The 26,801-nt window shown below is 42.2% G+C and overlaps 1 protein-coding gene across 4 annotated transcripts in view; it reads left to right on the top strand.

The window, feature by feature from the left end:
* The window catches only part of Vezt (vezatin, adherens junctions transmembrane protein), a 66,015-nt gene extending 42,697 nt beyond the window's left edge, over positions 1-23,318 (top strand). For 2 of the 4 annotated variants that reach the window (XM_016006926.3, XM_006988453.4), the window contains exons 7-12: positions 2,754-2,901; positions 13,654-13,985; positions 16,944-17,137; positions 18,530-18,630; positions 19,044-19,251; positions 22,305-23,318. In XM_016006926.3, coding sequence (XP_015862412.1) covers positions 2,754-2,901; positions 13,654-13,985; positions 16,944-17,137; positions 18,530-18,630; positions 19,044-19,251; positions 22,305-22,828 — 1,507 coding nt within the window. In that variant the 3' untranslated portion in view covers positions 22,829-23,318. Of the gene's footprint in view, positions 1-2,753; positions 2,902-13,653; positions 13,986-16,943; positions 17,138-18,529; positions 18,631-19,043; positions 19,252-21,319 lie in introns of all 4 variants that reach the window. The other 2 variants (XM_042263193.2, XM_016006927.3) reach the window with 1 other exon arrangement.
* Positions 23,319-26,801: the final 3,483 nt, after the last annotated feature.

Below are 26,801 nucleotides of genomic sequence, written 5' to 3'. Positions count from 1 at the left end.
CCAGTCCTTCAGTGAGTGTTTCATGAGCATAAACACAGTGCTACACAATGTGCTGGTCACTAGCTATACATTGTTATGTGCATAGGTACAGTCTACCTCATGGAACATAGACTTAGAATAGGGAAAATGAGGGAAATTACCTGCACCAGTGAAGTTTTCTCAATACTGAGGACCTTTCAGTGAACAAGGTAAATGACTATTCAATGAAGCTTGCTTTCTAATGGATGAGATAATAAAAAATGAGCAGTTAAGATTTGCAGATATAATTAATATAAAAGAGAAAGTCCAGGGATATAAGATAAGAGAACAATTAGTGACGTACTACATTGACTGGGTGGTAAAGCACCTCTCTGAGGAGCTGGCCCTGAAACTAAGATTTGAGAAAGGTCAAAGAGAATGTCCATTCAGATGGACCAGAAAGTATAAAGATTCTGTGGTAGTAGGGAATTGAAGTACAGAAGGAAGGTCGTCATGACTAGTGAGCAGTATGTTGGAGTGTAGAGAACAAAATGAGCTGTAGAGATGGGCAGAGGACTGGTTGTGTTCTCTAGACAAGAACCCTCAGGAGTTAAAATGAAAAAGAATCTGCCAACCAAAGAACAGAAAGACAAGTAAAACCCAGTCTAGCTGACCAGAATAAGCAATAAAAATGTACAGGATCAATCATGAGAACGTAATGTAACAGGGGTGTTAGCCAGACTTTTAAGAGTGTAGTTTGTGCAACTCCCCGATTGCAATTTAGGAACTACAAGGGGAAATGGCCCTTCACTGCTTATCAGAATGTAAATCCCCAAACTGACCCAAAAAGAATTTAAAAATTTGAAGAGATTGAAAATGTGATTTAAAATATTTCATTTGGGAGGGGAAAAAAAAGAGTACCTAGTTTCATTGAAAGAATGGCAAATATGCACCTGTCTTAAACAGCAGTGAGGCTAGGCATTGTGATTGTGGTCCATGCCTGTAATCCCAGCTGTGCATGTGTTCAAGAGGCAGAGGCAGGAGGATACAGTTTGTAGTCAGCCTGGGCTACCCAGTGAGGTCCTATCTCAAGAAATAAGGATCTTAGCAAACCACTGTAAAAAGATCTCCAAGTTATGTGTAAGTGGGGGAGGGGAGTAGCACAGTGCCCAGAGCGTTGTTTCCATTTGTGCATAAGTAGTCTACACATATACATGCACAAATAAATGTTTATGTTTTCAGTGCGTGTGTTTATACTAGTTGTCATTATAGACATCCAGACACTCACAACTTCATGTATAGATTTGCTTTTGTGCTGTATGCTGTCCACACAATATCTTGAAGGATGCAGATAGGGAAACTGAGGACTGTCAGTGCCTCAGAACAGGTAAACTGTGTGACTAGGTGACAGGAAGAGGAAGCAGTTGCCTCGGTTTCCCTGAGTTTGATGCGTGGGACATGGAAGAAGGAGATCACCAACTCCTGCAAGTTGTCTTCTGACTTCCGTATCATTCCTCTACCCCAAATGTGATTAAAAAAAAAAAAAAATGTTTAGTTGTATGGGGCTTCCTGTAAGGGACCTGTGAAAATGGTTCACTCTTCTTTTGACCCAGAACCCCCGTCGAGACTACACAGATCAAAGGTACAGACCGTGGTGTTCACTTTAAGAACATCCATCAAACTGCCCAGGCCATCAAGGGTATACGTATCTGAAAAGCCACCTAGTATATGAAAGATGTCCCTTCGGGGAATCCCTGTGTGCCATTCCGGTGGTGTACTGGTGGAGTCAGTAGGTGTGCCCTGGTCAAACAGTGTGGCAGGACACAGGGTCATTGACCTGAAAAGAATGTTGGACTTTTTGCTTCCTGTGCTTAAACATGCAAAAAGTAGTGCTGAATTCGAGGGTGCGATACAGATTGTCTAGTCTTTGACCGTATCGAGACCAACAGAGCACCCAGGTCGGGCTGCCGATGTTCAGTTCATCGTAGAGTCACTCGGGCTGAGCTCTGCTGCCACACTGAGGGGATTCTCATTGAAAAGGAACCAATTGTGCAAAGCCAGAAGAGGAGGTCCACAGAAGAAAAAGATATCCCAGGAAAAGCTAGAGAGACCAAAAAAAAAAAAAAAAAAAAAGTATGCCATGGGAATAAATTTAACATAAATAAATGCAAGAAAAAGGGTTGTTTTTTTTTTAATGTATGGGTATAATACTATAGAAAAGCAAGTAAATGGAAAATAATGTGATTGATGCTGATACATCCATGAGCACGATAACAAAATGGGACAGTGTGTATCAAACGAGCTAGAGCAGGCTAGTGCTAACACGTTCAGCGGCCGACAGCTGATGGATTGGAAGGGCAAAGAGAAGTCTTCCCTGTGGTACAAAGAGAGTCTGAGCCAGTACACAACACAGGACAAAATACAGCTTTAGAGGACAGTGTCAAAAACAACAGCAGTTGAGCAGTTTTGAAGAGCTGAACTCTAATTACTTGTTTTTATTTCAGAATACAAGAAGTTTATGAAATATACAGAAGGGAGCAGAATGCTGGGCAGTAACTAGAGTGCCACCTGCCTACTTTTAACTATTTTAACAAAAAACTTTATTCCAAGTACCCTATAAGATACCCAAGTGTTATCTCAATATGTTAACTCTTACAACTGACTTCTTTAAAACAACTGATGTAAATCTTCAGTCTAAGTTCAGAATAAAATTAGTCAATATAGTTTTGGATGTTTTTGGCTACCTTAAGTGTGTTAATGAAGAGGTGTTATTGATTGCCTTAACCTAATTTAACCTACCCCCTGAACGCTGAGAGTGACAATGTGACCAACTACATCTGTGTGGTACCTTTTAAGGAGCTGGGCCTTGGCCTCAGTGAAGAACAGATATCCGAAGAGGAAGCTCATAACTTGACAGATGGCTTCAGCCTGCCAGCCTTGAAGGTAACCCATTTGGAAGGAAGGACTGAGGAGTGCGCATGTCCTGTTTCCCTTCTGTGTTCCTAGATGCTCATTTCCGGTGCTTAGATGTTAGGACGCTGCCTGTAGGAGCTGAGAGATGATACAAATCGAATGAAGGACTCTTTGTATTCTGGTGTTGCTGCTCTTAATTTAAGAATGCCACAGAGTCTGTTTAGAGATGTGTGAATTCCTTGATGGGAAGCCCGCATGAGTTTATTTCAACAAACAAAGCAGTGTGTGTGTTTGTGTGTGTGTTTGTGTGTGTGTGTGTGTGTGTGTGTGTGTGTGTGTGTGTGTGTGTGTCTCCCTTTATAAAATTCCCCCAATTTTTCTTAAGAAATAATTTTTTCACTAGAGACAGCCTCATGAGAGAATATGATTGACAATATAAAAATGAAATTTCAAATACTATATACCTTACGTACAATAAAGTAAAACGAGTACTCTAGCACTGAGTAGCTTTAGACAACAGAGAGGCTCTACACGAGTCCCTGAAACATCCTTATGAGGAACGATGTCCCAGAGATACCGGTGCTTAGAAGGGACTTTGACAAAGCAGTGTTACTTTGGGATTCGATGTATGGCAGGCTCACCCGTAACACTATAATGACAATTTGGCTTCTTTCTGTATAAAGAGTACAAGGTAACTGAACTTACAAGGGTAAGAGTTTAGCTTAGGGGTGGGTTGCTTGCCTAAGGATCTTGAGGCATGCATAAGGGCCTTGGTTCCATCTCCAGCTCTGCAAATACAGTCAAGCAAACAAAAAAGTGGAGCCTACGGAAGCGAGGAAAGATGAATGGACTGGTGATTCAAAAAAGTGGAGCCTACGGAAGCGAGGAAAGATGAATGGACTGGTGATTCACAGAACAGAAGTACAAAACCATTCCGTGCAGTAGAACTTCAGTCATACTATTGAAAGAAATACAAACAGAAATACTAAGTCAGGGCTTCAGAGATGGCTCCGTGGTTAAGAGCACTGACTGCTCTTCTAGAGGACCTGGGTTCCATTCCAAGCACTCACATGGCAGCTCACATAGACATACATGCAGGTCAAACACCAATGCACATAAAATAAAATAAAAAAAAGAAAGAAAAGACATTTTACAAAGGATATTAGAAGTTAATAGTAATCGTTATCAATAAAGATTCAGGGAGACCTCACATACAGTTGACGACAGCATAAGCTTGACTAGTGAATGCAAGTCCTGACAAAGTTGTATCCTTTATCCCAGCACTTACACCCTTACCAACTGATCTGAGGACATAAGCAGATCCACCGAACGTATGCTGAAAGCAAATTACAGTTCAGCCCTGTGGTATCAGTAGTGACTTACACTGGAGATGGGCAAGGGGGGACGTGTGTGTGTGTGTGTGTGTGTGTGTGTGTGTGTGTGTGTGTGTGTGTGTGTGTTTCCCCCTTTTGAAACAGTTTTTCTGCCATATAACCCTAGCTGTCCTGGAACTCCATAGACCCAGCTGTCCTTGAACTCAGAGATCTGCCTGCCTCTGCCTCTGCCTCCCGAGTCGTAGTCTAAAAGACGTGCGCCACCACTGCCTGGCTGTGGCCATAGAAACGCATTAAAGAAAACAAATAATGTGGGAAAATAACTTAAGGCCAGTTATAAAAGCCATGCACACACCTTTCGTCGCGGCACTCAGGAGGCTGATGCAGGAGGATCACAGTTGAAGGCCAGCCTGGATTACATACATAGCGTAACCTTGTTTCAAAAACATCTGTGCAGCAGTTTCCAGAGAATTTTTAAGAAGTCAGTCCAAATGTGTTTAGTATTTAGTGAGCTCTATGTAGATACTTCTTTGTTTCTCATTTTTGAAACTTCCCTTGATAACCATGTAAATCAGTTCAGAATGTAGTTGGCAGCACTTATCAAGATACACTTTGTGCTGAGATGTGTATCTTTTAACTTGTACGTTTTCTAATCTGTATATAGTTTCTGCTTCTAGAAAATGGAGTACCATTATTATCCTCCTCTTACCCATCCTCACCTTAGCCAATGGCATTATCATCAAAGTCTCTCTTCTCCCTGTGTCTCCCTTTCCCTCTCCCTCCCTCTCTCTGTCTGTCTCTATCTGACAGGTCTAGCTCTGGTGCCAGGCTAGCCTTGAACTTGCCATTCCTCCGCAGCCCTCAGAGTAGCTGGATTGCAGACACACACCACTACACCCGCTTAGCATCTTACGTGGGCCACTGCAACAGTTTTCTCCCTGACTTCTTATATTTTGTAAAGTTACTTGTTGGACAATGTAATTTGACATATTAGAGCCGTTTATAAGAGATTTGTGCTTTGAACTAGCTATTCCAATTTCACAAATCTTTCTTAAGGTGATTATTCTAAATATATCAAGCCTATATGCCAAGTTACTTAGCTTTGTGTAGGGGTGAACACTACCTAAATGTGCTCTGCTCTAGACACCTCCCTGGCAAATGCGGAGTTTTTTGGAGGTGGAAACTATGGTAGAATAAAGGAATGGCTGCGTGGGTGGTGGTAGATCTGCATGGTAAACCTTTGTACAGCAGCTATAACTTGCTTATTATAGACACTTGGAACAGTGTCTGCTCCCTCTGCAGTAATCAAGTGGATAGGCAGGGCGACTGGACTCTGTTACAAGTGGGGAAGAGTAGGAGGAAGTCCTAATAGTGCTCACTGGGGGAGGGGGCTTTAAGCAGCTTCTTTGATTTTCAAGGTAATTCTCATAATAGTGCTTTTACTCTGCAATAGAATAGTCTTCTTGAGAGATTTTTAATTGAGCAGAGGTGAATTTATATTCTAACTCTGCCTCCAAACTGTCCTCGATAAACTATTCTTTAAACTTTCCTTTAAAAGGGGTTACCACACCTGCTTTTCGAGGTGTTAGGTTAAATGAGAAGACATGCAGAATGTCTAAACAGAGCTGGTCCTTTAATGGGGCCTTAAAAACAGCCACTGCGTTTTGTTTGTTTGTTTGTTATATTGCTATTTATTTTAAAGTTCACAGACTGTACATTTTCCTTTCTTTCTAATGTATATGAGCGTTTTGTGTGCGTAGCTGTCTGTGCACCATGTGTATGCCAAAGTCAGAAGAGGGAGTCGGATCCCCCAGAACCCGACTTCACCTCGATTTCCATCTCCACTCGGTGGCCCACATGGGGTGCTGGGAGTCAGAACCTCGTCCTCTGCAAGAGCCACAGTGTTCGTGACCACTGAGTCTGTCTCCATCCTCTGCTTTGTCCCCCACTGCTGTTCTTTAAGAAGGACTCCGAGAAGCAGTTTTCATATTCCTTCATCTCTTTATTTTTGTTAGTCATCAAGATGTCTCACTGACTTTCCTGTTTATGTTTTGATGTAGTTTTTTGTTTTTTACTTTTTAAATTAAAATATAATTACATCATCTTCTCCCTTCCCTTCCCTCCTTCCCAACACCTCCCGTTGCTCTATCTTGAAATCGTGGCCCCTTTTTCCTTGTTATTGTAGTGTGTGTGTGTGTGTGTGTGTGTGTGTGTGTGTGTGTGTGTGTGTGTGTGTGTGTATGCGTATGCCTAAATATACAAATATAACCTGCTCAGTCCATTGACCACATAGTACTGGACAACCAATTAGGGAGCTCATCCCTGGGGCACACTGTGGCTCCCACTCAGCATTCCTCAATTTTTTGTAGTTCTTCGTCTAGGGTTTGGAGCCTCCTGAGACTTCCCCCTTCCACGTTAGCAAATCTTATGCTGTTAACACTTCTTCTGGGTTTGTTTAAGCAGCCATATTGCTGAGGTATCCTGGGGGAACACTTCCTGTCATTTCTAGACATAATCTCACAGCAGCTTTCCTAGGACTCTCGCTCTTACGAGCTTTCTGCCTCCTCTTCAGATGCTCTCTGAACCTCAGGTGCAGGAGTTGTGTTGTAGATGGACCAGTCGGGGCTGGGCACCGTGTGGTCGCTTGTTTTCTGTATTTGACTGGTTGAAGTTTTCTCTGCGGGTCTTCTGTTGCAGAGAGAGGCAGTGAGAGGCAAGAGCTACGCTTACCTATGGATATAGGGTCGACACTTAGGATGAAGTTAGTCAAGTGACAGTCATTAAGTTCTCCTCTAAGATCTTCACTAGCCCTAGGTGGTTGACTTGCTTCCCAGTACCAGGCACAGTAAATCCTCTTGAGTGGGCCTTAAGTCCAATTAGAGAGTTGTTGGTTACCACCAAGACAGAATGCCGTGATTGCACCCTTAAGATTATCATATCATTCTGGTGGTCGTTGTAGTTCACGGGCATCACAGGTGAGTAGGACTCCTTAGAAGCTTGCCTGGCACCTTCCTGTGCTATAGAAACTAGTCTCCAGGGAGGAGGCTCTCAGGTCAGATCCAGCTAGGATCCTCTGGGTCCTGTGTCCAGAGTGCAGGCTGTCTTCAGCTGTCGGAACCTACCTCCTACCTATGGGAAGGGTGGAGGGACAACAATAACAGCCTGTATTGTTTGGGGAGGCTCTTGGACTCCCCTGGCCAGCAACTCCAAATGCAGTTTCTCATGCCTGATGGTGGGGTTTACTTAGATTGTCTGCGGCTCTTGATAGGGGTTGGAAGATGGGAGTTACTCTCAGCCCAGAGAAGTAACTTCATTTGCACTATATCTGTATATGTATACACATAGACTTGTATGTGTTGCTGTAATTTAGGTAGAAAATAATATGATTCCTTAAGGCTTTTTCCAATCTCTCGGTGTCGTTCTGCCTCCTCCCTTTCTGTCCTGTACTGACCTGCCTCCTCCCACCCCCAGTATAGCCCCCTCCAGTTTACGCAACATCCCCCTTCCAGAGTCCTCGGATTGTTTGTAAAAGCATGCAAATCCTGAACTGTGCGCTAGCTGGAGTCCAGGCCTCAAAAAGAAGAGAGGGCCCCACATGGCCAGACTCCAGATTCCGTACAGCTCCATTCCGAGACTTCTGATACGCTCTGGAGGAAATCACTGCCTTGGCATTTTTTAAAATAGACACCCCAGTGCCTATCTCCAAAATATTCAACATTTGCCCATCCAGTCCCTGGCACAGAGTAAAAGTCCAGTGGATGTGAACTGAGCTGTTACTTTGTAGCAGATGTGACCTGCTCTAAAGTGTGACTTGTTCTCCAGTGTCCTCTGCCCAGCCTTTCCCCAAGTTACACTGATTTTAACTGGATCCTATTTGTTTACCCTTATAAATCTTCCCAAGTTGGGTTTTTACATGTATTTATTTTAACATAGAGCTAATCTGTTCCCAAACTCAGTCATTGGTAGCAGGGTCACGAAGCTCTGAAAGGGGCCTTTTCTTGAGATCTGTTATGTTTATAACCATGAAAATGTAAAGAAGCCTCTCTCAGAGCAAGTCTAAAGCTTTATTTTACAAAAGCCCAAGTGAGGAATGATTTACTGGGTGGTGAGGTGTCAGGAGTTTGGTCCCCAGAACTGGCCTAGTGGAAGGAATAAACTCATTCCCCACACACATGCACACGCACAGATATGCACGCATGCGCGCGCATGCACACGCACTAAATTTCTTAAAAACGGATGATTTACAAGTAAGCAATGGCCTGTTGTTTTCCTTTATAGTTTTCATTGTGTCCTTTGAAGAAAACATCTTTGGATTTATCCTTTATTGTATACAGCTCTTCCCTCTGAATAGCTTAGTAATACTGAATGTTGCACAGTCAGGGAGTAGAAAACCACCTCCTTAAAGAGGTGTATAAACCCTTAGTCATGAGACAGGCAGGTGACGTGCACCTGTAGCCTGGGCTACTTTGGGAAGCTGAGCTTTTGGAAGCTCATCTGGCCTGGAGCTTTGAGGCTAGCCTGAGTGGTAAGACGCCCTCTCAAAGATAAATAATCCCTAGTGTAGTGTGTCTATCTCTCCAAAAGGAGTGAAAGACTTTTTTCCTCTTAGGCTTCTGTTGCAGTGTTTTGTCTGTACGCTCGCCTGCTCGTTTTTTTGAGGCAGGGTCTTACTGTGCTGTTCCACTAGTTTTGGACTCATGATCTCGAGCAATCCTCTTGTCTGCTGGGTAACCAGGACTACAAGAATGTGGTACTGCCTGGATTCTTTAAGTGTTTAACTAGTTGTTTATTATTATTATTATCATTATTATTTACTGTATTTTCTGATTTAAAAATTAATCCAGGGGGCTGGAGAGATGGCTCAGCAGTTAAGAGCACTGTCTGCTCTTCCAAAGTCCTGAGTTCTATTCCCAGCAACCACATGGTGGCTCACAACCATCTGTAATGAGATCTGGTGTCCTCTCCTGACATGAAGGGAGAGCACTGTATACATAATTAATAGGTAAATCTTTAAAAAAAGAAAAGAAAGAAAGAAAGGAATCCAGATGCCATGAAGTATTTAAAAATCAAAATTTGCTACTCAGCCATAAGCTTTGGATATTCCCTTAGCCAACACAGTTTATCCAAAAGAACAAACAGAAAAAGAAGACATAAATTATCCAAAGAACAAACAAAAAACAAATTATATTTATGAGCCTTGGTGTGTGTAGACAGAAGTTTTTCTGTTTCCCACAGCCATTTGGTCCCAAACACACAGAGGCTTATATTAATTATAAACAGTTTGGTCTGTGGCTTAGGCTTACTGCTATCCTGCTATTACATCTTAAATTAACCCATTTCTATTAATCTACATATTGCCATGTGGCCATGGCATTACTGATCTGCTGGCATATTGCTCCTTGGGTGGCAGGCTGGCAGCTCCCTCACTCTGCCTTTCTTCTCCCTGTCTCTTTGCTTGGATTTCTCACTTGACTATAACCTGTCTTGCCATAGGCTAAAGCAGCTTCTTACTAACCAATGGTAGCAACACATATTCACAGCAAACAGAAAGACCATTCCACAGCATTTCCCCTTTTCTGTCTAATCAAAAAGGAATATTTTCAATTTAACATAGTAAAATTACACATAATAAAACAGTTATCACCAGGCATTGGTGGCACACGCCTTTAATCCCAACACTCAGGAGGCAGAGGCAGATGGATCTCTATGAGTTCGAGACCAGCCTGGTCTACAGAGTGAGATCCAGAACAGGCACCAAAACTACACAGAGAAACCCTGTCTCGAAAAACAAAAAACAAACGACAACAAACAAAAAAACAGTTTTCAAGCAAGAATAACAGTTACAAAAGTCTAGTCTATTTGTATTTGGCAAAATTCAAGAAAATGTTCTATCCTATTTTTGTGGGTCTAAAGTTTTTTATCTAATTTATCTTTTATGACTAAGGAAAACAGTTATAACTGTCTAGTCTTCAACTCCATCAAAGACCCCAGAAAGATATAATATGACATAAGTAAATAGGAAGTGCATTGTAAGCAACTTCCTAAATTCTAGAAATGACAGAGACATCTGGCTGCCTGTACAGTCACCCAAAGTTCCTCTGTGATGTCTTCAGCCTATAGGTCTAGAGTCTCTGGCATATTTTTCAGTGAAGCAGGAAATTTGGAGGACCATTTCACCTATTCTGGCAGTTTGTCAGTCACTTTTCCCTGTGTCCTGCAGAATGTGTGGCAGTTTCTTCTGTGAAGTGAGAACCTGAAGGACCAACTCATCCTGTTTTGGCAAAGTTCAGTGGTCATCTTCCTATGGGTCCTGCATCTTCAATTTATCAAGCAGTCCAGGCAAGAGCAGTTTCTTGCCCAAATGGCTAGCCTTTTCTATATTGCAAGCAAACTCCATAATGAGTTTCTTTGATGCCCATCATCTTCTTTGAAATAATTGGTGCTGTCAGGAGCAGACATGTCTCACTGTCCAGAAAAAGTCAAAGTTTGTAAAACATTTTAAATGCCATGTTCTGTAGGTCTTGGAAATCTTTGAAGATTACTACCTGATTGAAATATATCTTTGTATACCTACAAAACTTAACTAACATAACTTTGAGTATAGATGAACTAACTATTACTCTGTATTTCTTAATAATACATTATAATTTTAAACGAGTTGCATAAACATAATACCTTAAACAAGAGTAGAAATATACATACAGTATAATAAAATTAACTTTAAATTTAAATCAAGAAACCAAAATCCATACCAATGTAAAATATGTAAGTTTAATAGTTGTATTTTTATTAAAGTAGATTCAATAATCTACCTTTTATCCTATCATTTCTATATCATATCCCCATTTTTTCTTTTAGAAAGAGATTAACTATGACCAATAACAATTTGTAACCAACCCCCTGTAAATGAAAACAAGCATTTATAAACTATATTTTGGGAATTGGCAGGCTGGCATCTCCCTCACTCCAACATTCTTCTCCCTGTACCTTTGCTTAAATTTCCCACCTGGCTATAACCTATCTTGCCATAGGCCAAAGCAGCTTCTTTATTAACCAGTGGTAGCAACACATACTCAGAGCACACAGAAAGACCATCCCACGGTAGGTGTGTAACTGGATGATACAGAAGAAATTCAATAAAAAGGTAATCTTTTTTAAAGCATCATCTGGATGCCAACTTGCTTCTTTTTAAGGTCTGTCCCCAGACACTGGTGTCACACTACTCTGGTGCACAGCTCCTCCCTCAGTACTCACCTTTCAGGGGATCTTGTGCCAGGTACTGCTCTCCTGTCCCCATCTGTCCAGAGAGCAGCTGCTGCTCACCCTGCCTGCCACTCGGGGCTGTGCTCCAGGGCACACGAGCTTGGAGGATTTTGCTAACTTCTGGCATCCACTCTCCCTTTCTTGAAGTCTCAATAGCTGGAAAGAGCCTGTTGAAGCGTAAGTCATTTTATTCTTGTGCCCAGTCAGCAGCTCCCCATTTCTCTCCATAACATCCCGAAGAGTATAACGCACCATGCTCCCTCATGCTCATGCTGACCTTGCTCTTCCTCAGGTATGCCGTGTGTGCTGCTGCCATAGGTCTGTACACATCCAACTTCCGCTTCATAGAATCCTCTCCTTCATGGACCACTGCTTCCAGATTACACTTTGGGAGACCTTCCTGGCCTTCCTCTCTTGCTTTCTTTCCTTTCCCCTTCGAGTATGTGCATGCCCTCATATGTATGTATGAAGTAGAGTCCTATCACCATTTGCATAATTTTGAAATTCACTTAAAAGCACCTCAACGATGTCTATTTCCACGCTTGTGGGTAGTTGGAATCTAAATCATCTGAAGTGGTTTGATCTGTTGCCTGTCGCTTATTGCTCATGCCACAGCGCTCCTCTGTGGGTTTGCTTTGGGGCTGTTGCCCCTGTGTTAGGACTGTGTCTGGAAAGGTCCTTGGCTGTCTGCTTTCGGCTCTGTCTCTCAAGCATGCGTTTACAGAGACTGGAGATGTAGCTCAGCAGTTAAGGGCACATCATGTTCTTGCTGAGGACCCAAGTTCAATTCTCAGTACCCAAGTTAGGCTGCTCACACCCACCTGTGACTCCAGCTCCAGGGCATCTGACACCCTCCTCTGGACTCTAGCCATTTACAGTCTCGTGTGCACATACACACACACATGTACACACGTATTTTTTGAAGTTGATTTTAAGAAAATAGATTTGTAGTTTTCACGCCAGACGTTCTAATTCTTAAAACAAAGTAGTAGTCTCATTTTGAACCCTGATTTTTTTTTTCTTTTCATTCTTGAGATAGGGTCTCACTGTGTAGCCTTCACTGGCCTCGAACTTGCAGAGATCTGTTTGCCTCTGCCTCCTGAGTGGGATGAAAGGTATGAGCTACCACAGCTGGCTTGAACCCCAAATTCCTGTTTGTTTGGTTTTTTTTTATCTGTATGAGGTTTAGCCTACACATATGAGGGCCTGGAACTGGAATTACAGATGGTTGTAAGCTGTCTGCCGTGTGGGTGCGGTGAACAGAACCCAGCCTGGGTGCCGTGTGGGTGCGGTGAACGGAACCCAGCCTGGGTGCCGTGTGGGTGCTGTGAACGGAACCCAGCCAGGGTACTCTGCAAGAGCACCAAATGCTGTGGACTGCCGAGCTCTTCAGTGACCTTCTCAGCCTCACGTCCTTGATAGATGTGTGGGTGCACAGACACCAGTGTTCCTATGGAGGTCAGAGGGCAGCTTGTAGGAGAGTTCTGCTTGCACCCTGTGAGTATTGGCGATGGAATTCCAATGGTCAGGCTTCATAGCTAGTGCCTATACCTGCTGAGCTGTCTCACCAGACCGGAAAATTCATTTCTAATAAATTATTGAGGCAAGGTCTCCTGTGTAGATGCCTGGCTGTCCCGACAGATCTGCCTGCCTCTGCCTCCCGAGTCCTGGGAGTGTAGGCACGTGCTGCCCTAGGCGGCTTCACTTTGTTATTTTTAATTATATGTGTCTGTGTGCCACGAGAGGTCAGAGGTGTCAGAGTCCTCCGGAGCCGCAGTTACGAGCATCTGTGAGTTGTCGTGTGGATGGTGGGAATCGAACCCAGGTCTTCTGAAAGAGCACTGAGCCATCTCTCCAGCCCTCCATCCATTCTCAGATCATTGCTATCTAGGGTAGAACGTGCGAAATTACATATAGGTGTTGGCTTCTGTGTTAGAATCCTAAATCCTCACGTGCTATAACTACACAATTCAGTATAGCATCCTTTGCTCATCTTAAGAGTTTGTTCATGTTCAGTTTAGTTATTTTTTAGGATAATGTAGGGGGCAGGTATTTAAGATAATGTGAAAGTTAAAAGTCAGAAGATAAATAAATCTGTAGTTTGTTTTGAATGTTGACAATATTTTTATTGATCAGTATGTTCTTGCTCTCCTTCCCCACCCCTCTCTGTCTCTTTCTCTCTCAGGTTTTGTTCCAACTCTGGGTGGCGCAGAGTTCAGAGTTCTTCAGGCGCTTAGCCCTGTTACTTTCTACAGCCAGTTCGCCTTCAGGGCCCTTGCTTACTGAGACGCTCTTGCCTCATCGCATTCTGTCTGATGTGACTCAGGGTCTACCTCATGCTCACGCTGCCTGCTTAGAAGAGCTGAAACGCAGCTATGAGTTCTTCCGGTACTTTGAAACTCAGCACCAGTCAGCACCCCAGCGCTTATCCAAAACTCAGCCCAAGTCCAGAGAACTGAGTAACGTCCACACAGCCGTGCGTAGCCTCCAGCTCCATCTGAAAGCATTACTGAACGAGTAAGTTTAGAAGCTGCGTGAGGAGACAGTAAAGGGATAAGTCATTTTCATTCCATCTGGCTGGTCCTTGTGTTCTCAATAGAAAGAAGAAACAGAATGGAGCATGAAGGATGGTTTGTGGGTACCAGGTACCAGGGAAATGATGATTTCTAAGCACTGTGGTTTAAGAGAATCATTTGTAGTTTTCCCTTTTCCTGGTTTCAGCAGAAAGCAGATGCTGCTTGTCTTTGAGAGATAAAGTGGAGAGGATTATCAAAAATGAGCATCTTTTTAACCTTCCTAAGGTAGGACTTTAAACTGGAACCTACAGTCTGAGAGAAGTATGTATGAGAGGCATCGCTGTATATAGCTAAAGGGTAATACTTTGCTACTTCCTAAATACATCACAACAGGTTTGGAAATATTTCTATAGCACAGAATACACTTTCTGTCCTCAGTAAAGGGCAGTGTCCACGTTTTTATATTTATTTATATTCTGCTTTGGTGTACTTTTATCAGTTGTAAATATTTTTCTCATCTATTTCTAAATGGAAATTTTCACATTTTGAAAATTGAGTACGGGACTGGAGAGATGGCTCAGAGGTTAAGAGCACTGGCTGCTCTTCAAGAGATTATGAGTTCAATTCCCAGCAACCACATGGTGGCTCACAACCATCTGTAATGAGATCTGGTGCCCTCTTCTGACCTGCAGACATACATGCAGGCAGAACACTGTATATATGATAAATAAATAAATCTCTTAAAAAAAAAATTGAATAAGTCAAGCCTAGTGGTGGATGCCTTTATTTCCAGCACTTGGGAGACAGAGGCAGGTAGATCTCTATGAGTTCAAGGCCAGCCTGGTCTACAGGGAGAGTTGCAGGACAGTCAGGGCTACACAGAGAAACCCTGTCAAAAGAAAAAAAGAAAGAAAAGAAAAAGAAAAAAGAAAGAAAGAATTGACTCAAGGTACATCTGAATGTAGTCGTTCCCACTGAATTTTTTTTTTCAATAAATGTGAATATTCATAGTGTAGGGCTGGAGCAAATGGGTGGGTAAGACGAGCAGGCAATCAGGAAGGTCCCTGGGATTCCTGACGGGATCAGTTGAGACGTGGAGGGGAAACGCAGAATCAGACGTGAGCTGAGAAAGTGGGCCAAAAGGCCCGAGTATTCCATCCACTCAGAAGCGTCCTGTAAGTGGGAAGAAGGAAGATAGGGTATACACAGAAAGAAGTGGAAGCTCCGAAACATGTTTGAGAAGATAAGTTATATCTCAGCTCAAGGCCTTGGGAGGCTGAGATGAGATTTACGAAAGATGGGATAGGAAAAGTGAAGAGGCTGAGATGGGAGTATCCAGTGACCTAGCTGTACTACCTAAGATGGCAGCATGGACAATGGCAGCCTTTCCACGTGTATTAGAAAGGATCTCTAGAGCACCAGAGCTGACAGAAGGAATACACACACACACACACACACACACACACACACACACACACACACACACACATACACACACATACACACACACATATATATGAATATATGTGTATATATTTTAGAGATCTATTATTATGCATGTCTGTTCACTTCTATGCAGGTGCCAACGGAGGCCAGAGGAGGGTGTTGGATACTCTGGGGCTGGAGTTACAAATGGTTATGCACTCCCCAAATGGATACAAGCTCCAGCATGCTAGAAGAGCACTAGTACTGTTGACCACTGAGCCATCTCTCCAGCCCCATGACTATAAGCTATAAGAGGGGTTTTCATCCATAACTCCAGTTCCAGGAGATCCAGCATCCTTCTCTTAATCGGCAGGCACCAGGCACACATGTGGTGCAAGATATCCATGCAGGCAAAATATTCATAAATGTAAGATGATTATATATATAATTTCAATATATGTTTATATATAATTTTTCTGGTTGCTAATTTCTTTTTTGTTTTTTGTTTGTTTGTTTGTTTTTGTTTTTTGAGACATGTAGTTTTGGTGCCTGTCCTGGATCTCGCTCTGTAGACCAGGCCAGCCTCGAACTCACAAAGATCTGCCTACCTCTGCCTCCCGAGTGCTGGGATTAAAGGTATGCACAACCCCTGCCCGGCTGCTAATTTCTTAAATGTAGGAGATGAGTTTAATTTATTCTTTTAGGTCAGGAACTGTCTAGTATGTATTTAAGAAGTACTTGTAGAATAAATTACATAATACTCCTTAGAAATTATCATTTGTTTCTGGGCAGGGAGGGTTGATTTAGGTTGCTAACAAGGGTACTCTATCACCAAGCTACATCTCCAGCCACACTAAATCATTTATAAGCATACAGTTCAGTAGTAGCAAAGACATACATTTGTCTACAGAACTTGTTTAATTTTTTTGAGACAGGGTTTCTCTGTGTAGCCTTGGCTGTCCTGGGACTCACTTTGTAGACCAGGCTGACCTTGATTCACAGAGATCCACCTGCCTCTGCCTCCTGAATGCTGGAATTAAAGGCATGTGCCACCACTGCCCAGCTTGAATTGCTTTAATTTTATAGGTTTAATTTCTTAAAATAATTCTCTTAAATGGTAGACAGAAGTTTCTGTCCCTCCAGCAGCTCCCAAATAAACACACTGAGGCCTATATTAATTACAAGTGCTTGGCCAATAGCTCAGGCTTATTACTAACTAGCTCTTAAATTTTAAGTTAACTCATGTTCCTTATTTACGCTCTGCCAAGTGGCAATACCTTTATTAATATTGGCACATTCATCTCCTGCTCCCTCTGTGCCTGGCTGGCAACTCCAGACTCCACCCTTCTTCCTCCCATCATTCTCAGTTTGGCTCTCCCACTTAACTTTATCCTGTTCAGCTATTGGCCAGGCAGCTTCTTTATTAACCAATGAGAGTAATACATATTCACAGTATACAGAAGGATTACTCCACCGCAATAAAATTTAAATCTCATATTTTAAAAACCTATTTCTGTTTTTCTATGTTGCACAGAGTAATAATTCTTGAAGATGAACTTGAAAAGCTTGTTTGTACTAAGGAAACACAAGAGCTGCTATCAGAGGCTTATCCAATACTAGAACAGAAACTTAAACTGCTTGAGCCCCACGTTCAGGCCAGCAACAGTTGCTGGGAAGAAGCCATTTCTCAAGTGGATAAATTGCTGCGGAGGAATACAGAGAAAAAAGGTACCTGTGGATTATTTTAAGCCTATGCTTGTCCAATATGCTCACTCCATTCTGCAGGAGTTCTCGTCTGTGGCCTGCCTGTTGACATGATTAAACTGGTTTCATAAAAGTTCTTAGTTGGATATATATAAAAACTGACAATGAATTTGAAGTCTTGACTCCTATTTTAATATAAAATACGTAATGATGTGAATGTTCAGGGCATCCTGTCTCCTTTTAAAAAACTGAAATGAAGGGAGAAATGTTGATAGTATTTTCTACTGTCAGAATTTCCAGAAACTCTTACAGGTCGAGTAATAAAAGAACTGGTTTAAGCCAGGTGTGTTGGCACACAACTTTAATCTCAGCACTTGGGAGGCAGAGGCAGGAGGATCTCTATGAGTACAAGGCCAGCCTGGTCTACACAGAGAGACCTTGTCTTAAACAAAAAGAAAGGCTTTAGCTGGATGTGGTTTCAAGCAAGGTCTCTTGTAGCCCAGGCTGTCCTTGCATTCACTATGTAGCTGAAGATGACTTTGAACTTCTGATCCTTCTGCTTCCACATCTGGTTTCATAGGAGTATGCTACTTCTTTTTAGTATAGACAATGAATAAAAATATAATTATACATATAATTATATATAAAATCATGTGATTAAATACCAAATTGAAATACAGTTAATTAAAGGTAAACTCAGCTTAGTGAGCACATGAAAGTATTTACTTGTGAAACTCATTTCCAATTCTGAGTTAAAATAATAGAAAATGGGAAAATAAAAATAATATAAGGTTGATCTTTGTTTCCTTTTATTATTTTTATTTGTTTTTTGAGACAGTGTTTCTCTGTAGTCATGCTGTCCTGGAACTCACTCTGTAGACCAGGCTAGCTCAAACTTAGAGATCCATCTGTCTCTGCCTCCCATGTGCTAAGATAAAAGATGTGTACCACCATGCCCAGTGGTCTTTGTTTTTTTAAGAGAAAGAATAATGATCTGTTTTAAAAACCTCCCAACACTATGAAGAAAATATGTGTCATCTAGCATGTGACAGATACTATGGCCATTTCCTCCAAGAGTTGAACTTAAAGCCAAGTGCTAAATATACTGCTAATACTGTTAACTTTGGTGTCTTTAATTTTCACAAATAAGACATTTTAACCAGAACAATTTGGGGGCCAGGCATGGTGGTACACATCAAAAATCTAATACTCATGAACCTAAGGTAGGAAGATCATTAGTTTAAGACTAACCTGGGCTCCTGGGAAGACCCTGCCTCAAAACCAGAAAATCGGGGAAAATAGGAAGTTGGACTGGTAAACTAACAAGGTGTCAGTGCCAAGGATGCCTTGGCATTAGGTGTCCGCTCATTTCTGATGACATTTCTCATCGTTGCTCTGCCCCTCCCCCCGTCAAAGGCAAACCCGAAGTGGCGTGTGAAAACCCACACTGTGCCGCAGCACCCTTGATGCGGCCCACTCTGCACATTGAGGACAGAGACCCCATCCCCGAGGAGCAGGTAAGGATGAGGAGCTGGCCTCCCCTAAAGACGAGCTCCACGTACAGTTTGCCTACTTGTATTTTAGGTGACATGGGTAACTGCCAGGTTAACTGTTGAATTTCTGCTTCTAATGGGGTTAAGATTACAGTGTAATGTGAATTGATATCAAAATATTAGCTCTTAGTGCCTTGAATTTGATTCATCGACTCGGAAGAGAATAGCCATTGACGGTGTTCAACTTTCTCATCTAGAACTCCTTTTAGTATCCACCATTAAGCTTTTTGAGTACTTTAATTTAGCAGTAGCTATGTTTGTTACCTTCCTTCCTCTCCACTGTCCCAGGAGGAAGTCCTCCACCATGCGTCACTGCAAGTCGTGAATACTGTTAGAGCCTGTCTGCTTGAAGGTCTTTGTCTCTGGTCCCTTTCCAGGAACTAGAAGCTTATGTGGATGACATAGACATCGAAAGTGAGTTCCGAAAGGATGATTTGTATCACTTGTCTCCAGAAGACAAAGAGAGGCAGAAACGTGAGCAGGAAGAATCCAGGAGGGTGCTGCAGGAGTTAAAATCTGTGCTGGGATTTAAAGCTTCAGAGGCAGAAAGGCAGAAATGGAAGCAACTTCTGTTTAGTGACCACGGTAAGCACCGACTTGAGAGTCCAGGTTATTCCAGTGACAGGAGCCTTTTCTTTTTGAACCATGAATGCTGTTTTAACTGTATAACTCTGGATCCACCAGGTAGTATAGTACTCTCATATAGAAACAAAATCAAGTTGATCAATAAAAGAATGCCATAGAATCACACTGAGACTATGAAGTCACGCTTTTTTATCAGCCATGTAGTTCTTGGATAGATTTCTTTCAGAGTGGTCATTAGGTTGAATATATTGAGATGGCCATGGTGGCATTGTAATCGCAGCAAGGAGGACCATGAGTTTGAGGCCAGCTGGGGCTACAAGCTTGTGCTACCTAGGTCACATAGCAAGACCTTTTGGGGGGACAGACAAAAGAAAGTAGTAAGTTTGAGATTCCAAGCTCTGTTCTCTGTTTAAAGTACTTCAGTAAAACTCACCATTAATAACTGTTTGATGCTGAAAAAATGCATCAGATTGAGGCCACTTGGCCACTTCATTTCAGTTACATAAGTAGATGGAAGCAGAGGACGTGTTCTTTGTGTGCTGACTCCATAGTCAAGTCTTGATGCTGTTGGCTGGCCTTCGACTCCTTCATGGTATCCTCGCCTTTTTCTTCAGTCATGCTTCATGGAAGCAAAAGGAATGAAGAGAAACTTGATATTGGCAATGTCAACTTAGTTCATTCTCGGTTGCATGTAGACTTATAAGATAGAGCGGGCCTTCCATCCACTTTAGAGTATCTTCATGGACCTCAACTCCAGTTGCCTGCCTTCCCCTTCTCACTACAAGTATAGAGGTCATCTAGTCTTGAGAGCTCCTTGGGGTTCTCCTGTCTTCTCCTATGAACCCTCACCTTTCTCTCTAACTCAATAGATACGTGTTGGTTTCATCTTTCTTTGCTGTTTCATTGGCTCCCTCTAGAACCCAGATTTCCCACTAGATTATGCTTGTCCATTAGACTAGCCCCTTAGCTGACCTCCATTTCGGTACCTTTTCCCGTAAGCTATCTTGTAACATATTCCAGACTTTGTTCAAACTCAAACACCTCATTGATTCTGTTTTAAAACTACAATGGTCTACCTTTCTTATTATATTAGCCTTTCCAGCATAAGACTCTATCATGTCCACTTGTATTCCCGGTATTTCTAACAAAGGTATCTTCCTCAACTTACATTCACCTAATTAGATTAGTCCCACAGACTTGTTGTTTATATTCATGAAGAAAATGTATGCTGGTCTCTGACCAAGAACCTGGTCTTCTCTGTCAAGCTGTCCTCTCTACCAGTGTTCCTTCTGTGACTCCTCAACTGCCCCAGCTCTCCTGAGAGACATGTAGTTGGGATGTAGAGGAAGGCTTGAGCCACAGAGCAGAGATATGGTGGCCTTCCTAGAAGCAGCATCAGAGTTCTCTCGTCAGCTGGTTCATGAATTAGAAATCGGTGGTCTTATTTTTTTAGACATGAACAGTTTGTTTTCCTGGGTTTTAGGCTCTAAATTTGTCCTTTTTTCTATCTTTTACTCTCTAGCAGTATTCACTCAGCAAATTCTGACTCACCAAGTAGTCATCTCGAGTACCTTTCAGACACCTGACACTGTTTACTGCTGTGTGTAGCACATAGATCAAGAGACAAAAGGAATCTACTCCCCTAGAGACTTATATTCTAGCAGTCATCAGCTAACGCCTCCCTAGCACACTCTCTGCCTCCCCCGTTCAGGTAGCAGTGATCCTGACTGGTAACGTGGTGTACTTGGGAAGACCCAGCAGATTTATGAACAAGAGTGTGCAGAAATGCTGAGAATAGCATTATCTCTAAGCTCGTATCTTTCATTATTGTGCAGTGTTTTTCTTAGTATTATTAAGCTGCAAGATTACCTATTGATTGACACTGTGGACAAATGAGAGAAGTGTGTCTCATTTTCAGGAACATGCTTTTGATCCCAACTGGCCTTTGGAAAGGCAGTAATGCTGTAGAGTTTGTGAAAATAAGTAAAGGTCTGCTGATGCCAGAACGATGCTTTCCCTTGACAATGTCCAGTACGTCTTCCAGAGTTGTTTTCATCTCTGCCTACAGGGGTAAAGTCCGAGTGGAATTAGAGAGGGCAAGTCTACACTGGAACCTGCGGTGGCCATGTGTCTGTTGCTGCTGCTGCTTCCCTAGTGGAGTTACTGCAGCCTAGGGATGTTTCTTGGCAACGGACACGTTTTACACAAACGCTTTTTAAATATCCGCCAGACCTTCAGGATGCGCTTTTTTCCTTCCGCCATGCTTCCTAATAGATTGTATTGTACTAACCCTCGTGCTGGGAGGAGAGACTGCCTAGCAAGCAACCCACTGCCTACTAACACCAAGAGGGGCTAACTAAAACGTCATTGTTCTTACAAGGACGACTGTTACCCTATGGATCTAGATGATGTTTATGGATTATACTTTGTTTGGTAGTTGATCTTGAATCAGATTTTATTTCGTGTGTGTTCGCTGTAGCACAACAAAATGTAGAATACTTTATTTCCATGCAGGTTCTTGTAAGGTGGCTGACAAGTAAGTGGAATTGTATGTTACATTTCCCCACGCTGTTTTACCTTGTAAATATATATGTGATGAAGATGCTGTTATCTGGGTCACATCGGGCTTTTTACCTTGTGGTGAAAGCACACTGTGTATTCCTTTAATGACAGTAGTCCCCAGGTTTAGTGTACATCAGAACCAAGTGGGCGGCCTGTAAACATGGCCGCCCCGGCCCCAGTGTCCAGACTCCAGGAGCTGTTCCTACCAGCTCCCTAGGGATGGGTGGTCTTGCTGCCTCAAGGACCTGCTTTGAGAACCACTGCCTCTGAACGTGAGACTCCTCAGCAGGTCCCTGTCTCAGTTTATTTCCTAGGTATTTTATGTCATAGCATCCCCCATTTTACAGAGTCCCATTTATTTTCCTAGAAAGTTTTATTGAGCTTTTATTTATTTGTTATTCCTTTTTAAAAAGCTACCGGGAGTTTGAAGTCATTGGGTCCTTAGTTATTTTTGTTTTTTTCTTTTCTTTTCCTCTTTTCGTTCTTTGAAGCTGTGTTGAAATCCTTGTCTCCTGTAGACCCAATGGGATCTGTAAGTAATTCAGAAACACCCATGAACTCAGATACAGGAGCAGTCGGTAGGCATGGTCCTGAAGAGGAAACTAGTGAGCCCTCCACAAGTGACCCTGAAAGGGGTAGGACTGAGTTTGTGTGTGAGAGCCCTCCTCCAGAGGGTGGCAATAAAGACCCTTCTGAAACCGAAGCCTTCCTCCAAGGAGCCGAAGAAAGAATGCTCTACCAGTGTGAGAGTGAGGCTGAGTCCCCTCAAGCTGCCACCGCTGCCACCGCCGGGGCCGCCACCCCTCCAACTCCCAGAGACTCACTCCAGCTCTCCATCAAGCAGAGGCTGGCCCGGCTGCAGCTGGCCCCAGAATTCACCTTCAGTGCTGGCCTGGCCGCAGAAGTGGCTGCCAGGTCCCTCTCGTTCACCTCCATGCGGGAACAGACTTTTGGCGATGAGGAGGAGGAGGAACCAGTAGCTGAAGGAAGTGAGAATGAGGTGGAGGAGAAGTAAAAGTCACGATGAAGGATTTTTGGTTGGTCCTTTCATAAAGATGTTTCAGCTTCAAGACTGGAAAGGAAATGAGTGTGTGTTTACTCTATAGAAAGCTAAGGCGGGTTTACAGGGCGAGGACTCATTGGAAAACCTGACCTGAAATCAGTAGAGACCTGGCTAGACAGGTCTTTTAGGAGTAGGAGAGGGAGGTAAGGGCATTTTGGAAGAAACTGCTGTTTCATTTATGGCACAGCTGATAATCTTGGCAATTCTTTAAGTACTTTTAATAAGAAATGAATTTATCATTTTTTGTTTGCCAAAACTTGCTGCCATAAGGTAACTGGGATGGTCTCCTGCAGAGCATAAACATTTAGAATGAGCTCTTTCTATTGTCTTTGCAGTGTGTAACTGCAGCGATCATGTTAATATGTTGTTCGTATTTTATTTTGTTTATACCACTCCTAAAACAAAGATACAGGTTCTGAATAAAAATATTTAATTACTACAATTGATGTGTGCTGGGGTTTGGAACGCCAAAATAGTTTCAAAGGTATTTGGGCTGTGGCACATTTCATGTCTTCTTATTTTCATATGTGTGTTCGTCTTAAGGTGTCATGCAGTCTTCGAAAGGAAAACACTGTGCCATTTTAAGAAACACCCTTCTAGGGTCTATTTGTTGTTTGTTTGTTTGTCCGCTCCTGTTGCAGCTCAAAGAGATGATGTCAGGATGGCATGACTGCATCCAAGGCCCCATCTCCAACCCCACAGAAAGTTCTGTGGGTTTACGTGGAGACAACTGTGCCTCTGCTTAAGTCGTCCCAGTGCTGTCTTCCGGTCTGGCCTGTCTTACTAAGACGCGGGGACACGTCAGCTCTCCTGGAAAGTATCCTCGTCCTTTGCATTCCACTGTGACTCCGTCTTGCAGAGATGCTTTCCACAGACCAGTCTCGTCTGCTTTGTCCTTTGATTGTGTTTTCAGTGGTGTTTTCTGGAATGTTCTCTTTCTGAAACCTGTTGTTACTGTGCACTTACGCAGTTCATAGACATTATTTGGGAGGAATATAAGAAAAAAAACTCAATTTATGCTGCTGTTCTAGAAGGAAAGGATGTGAATTCCAGTAACTTACTCTTTTTTTTTTTTTTAAAGATTTATTTATTATGTACACAGAAGAGGGCTCCAGATCTCATTACAGATGGTTGTGAGTCACCATGTGGATCCTGGGAATTGAACTCAGGACCTCTGGAAGAGCAGTCAGTGCTCTTAACCTCTGAGCCATCTCTCCAGCCCCATAACTTACTCTTTTTAGTAAGGAAATTTACTTATACTCAAGTTTTGTTGTTGTTGTTAGTTTACTGAATATTTTTTATCCTGAGGAAAACCTTCGACTTTATGTGACTAGACTTTGGACTGTTAGTGATTTTGCATTTTTCTGATACTTTATAGTGTTAACATGTCAGGAGCAGGATCTTAAGCTGGACATGGAAATAGCTACATTTCAAGAAAAAGAGGACCTCCTGTGTTGTAACTGACTTCTGGATTCCTGAATGGCACAGTTTTACTTTCTAACCTAAGTTGCTGTTTCCAACTCCATTTTTCCCAGATATACAAGTTATTAGGGAAATTTTATTAAAAGTTCTTTTAATTTATAACATAGGAAAAATTGGAGTTCAATCATTTTAATTCTTTTAGTCTATTTTGATTCAATCACACCAATTTAACCAAAATCTGTTCATACTATTTTATCAGCTTTATGCTCTCTGATTCTGAAGTAGGAAGTTTAAGTTCAGAATTCCCAGCCCTCAAGTCTAACCTGCTCTGTTCACAAGCTCCTGTTTAGTTCCATGAAAACTGCTTCTGAAGTCATGATTAAGGGCATTGTGACTTCAAATGATGGTCTTTTTAGGTAATAGTTTTCGTATTTCTTCCATCTTTTAAAACCTTTCCAACATAAAGCTCTGTTTTCTTTGTGAAATTTTCTTGAATAACTTTCTCTTAAAATATTCTAAGTCGATGTTCCTTGGTTGTTTTAGTGGGTACCTGAATCATAATGAAGTAGAAATCTTATTTTTTTTAATGCAGACTTAAGCCATGCTCTCTGTAATTCTTGGATGTTTTGGTACAAGACCGAGGTACTGTTAATGCCCAATAAAGTCTAAGATCCCCTGCTTAGCATCTGTACTTCTTGCCACGAGTACATTTTGTGTGTGGACAGGCGGACGCAATATAAGCAGACGCCCTTCCATGAGCTTTCCTAAGCTACCTCACTTTTTCTTGACTGGGTTTAATACCTGTCATTCAATAAACGGAAGAACCTTCTGGGAAAAACATTTTTGGCAGAAAACTTGTCATCCTATTTTCCAAATTTTACAGAATGATTAAACTTGTTGGGACTAGTATTCTGACAGCCTCTAGTATAGACATTGCCAAAGTTTGTTTTACCAGAGCTAATCTAGAACTCGGAGGGGAAATGCATGCTGTTGGGGTGAAGACAGAAGTTTTACCCTTTGTGTGTCTACAGATGGGAACGTCGGGACGAGAAGTAGGGTCACTGCCATGCCTCACAGCCTTTTTCTCTGCTTCAGTAAGGCCTTCCCTGGTGTCTGGCAGATCTGGGGCCAGACTGACCTTTCCTTTGCAAAACTCTGCTTGTTTTATTAATCTTTTGCAAGCCATGTATGTTATCTAACTTTATACATAAAGTCTTTGTTAAAACCAATTGTAGTCACAGCATCTGAATCTGTTTCCTTAGAAGCTGATGATAAGCAAGTCAGGAAAAAGACACACATTTAAGACAAATTGATATAGATTTCAGAGCATGCTCATGACTCATGCCAGCACTCCAGATGCACAGTCAGGAAGATCACTGCATACACAGTGAGAACCTGTATCAAGGGAGAAAAAAGAAAGAGAAAGAGAGCAGGTGCCAGGCTTTACTGCAGAAAGCAGCTGGAGTCTTAATCCCAGGCCTTTCATTCATAGGATGTGAGTTTGAATCCCAGGCCTTTCATTCATAAGATGTGAGTTTGAATCCCAGGCCTTTCATTCATAGGATGTGAGTTTGAATCCCAGACCTTTCATTCATAGGATGTGAGTTTGAATCCCAGGCCTTTCATTCATAGGATGTGGGTTTAAATCCCAGGCCTTTCCTTCATAGGATGTGAGTTTGAATCCCAGGCCTTTCATTCATAGGATGTGGGTTTAAATCCCAGGCCTTTCCTTCATAGGATGTGAGTTTGAATCCCAGGCCTTTCATTCATAGAATGTGAGTTTGAATCCCAGGCCTTTCATTCATATGATGTGAATAATGCTAGCCTCATTATATTGGGAGAGTTTTCTCAGGAAAACTCAAATTATCTGAATATTTCTGATTTCTTAGAAATTTAAAAAGAAATGATGCTTGTGAGGCTGGTTATAAATGTATAGCTCAGTTTATTAAAATAGATAATAATACCCTTATTCATATAAGAGACACAGTGCTTGAATGTTAAGCATAGGAAAAATCAACTTCTGATACATTTAAAAACGGAGTGTTGATTAGAAGTGACCCTGGGTTTCATTTTCACTGTGCTGTTTTCTCCCCATGTCAAACATGACTCATGTTTCATGTTGCTAAATGAATAGGAATAATACGGGGGAGGGGGGGTCACTGATTGGTTTATTGCAGTATATTGTGTTTATACCCAAATAGAACAGAGATGTAAGAACCAAATCCTGGAGCCCAAGTGTCACACAGCTAAGCCTGGTTGAACTAAAGTGAGGACGGCGCTTGGACAACAACCAGGCCGAGCATAAGGATTGAGTCTCTTCTGTTTATGGGGACATGTCTGGGCACTTTATGCTTAGATTATAAAAACAAAGGAGGTAAGAGACAGCGGAATGTCTGGGGCAGTGACCATTCGGTGTCCTCCTCAGCAGGTGACTAGCTTGAGTCCCTTCATCTTTCAGGAAGTGGAAGCAGATTCACTTAATCCCTGAGTTTAACTGTCTACT

This window comes from Peromyscus maniculatus, chromosome 18, assembly GCF_049852395.1.
Source record: "Peromyscus maniculatus bairdii isolate BWxNUB_F1_BW_parent chromosome 18, HU_Pman_BW_mat_3.1, whole genome shotgun sequence".
Classification (NCBI taxonomy): Eukaryota; Metazoa; Chordata; class Mammalia; order Rodentia; family Cricetidae; genus Peromyscus; species Peromyscus maniculatus.
This window is presented reverse-complemented; position numbering and strand designations above follow the sequence as displayed.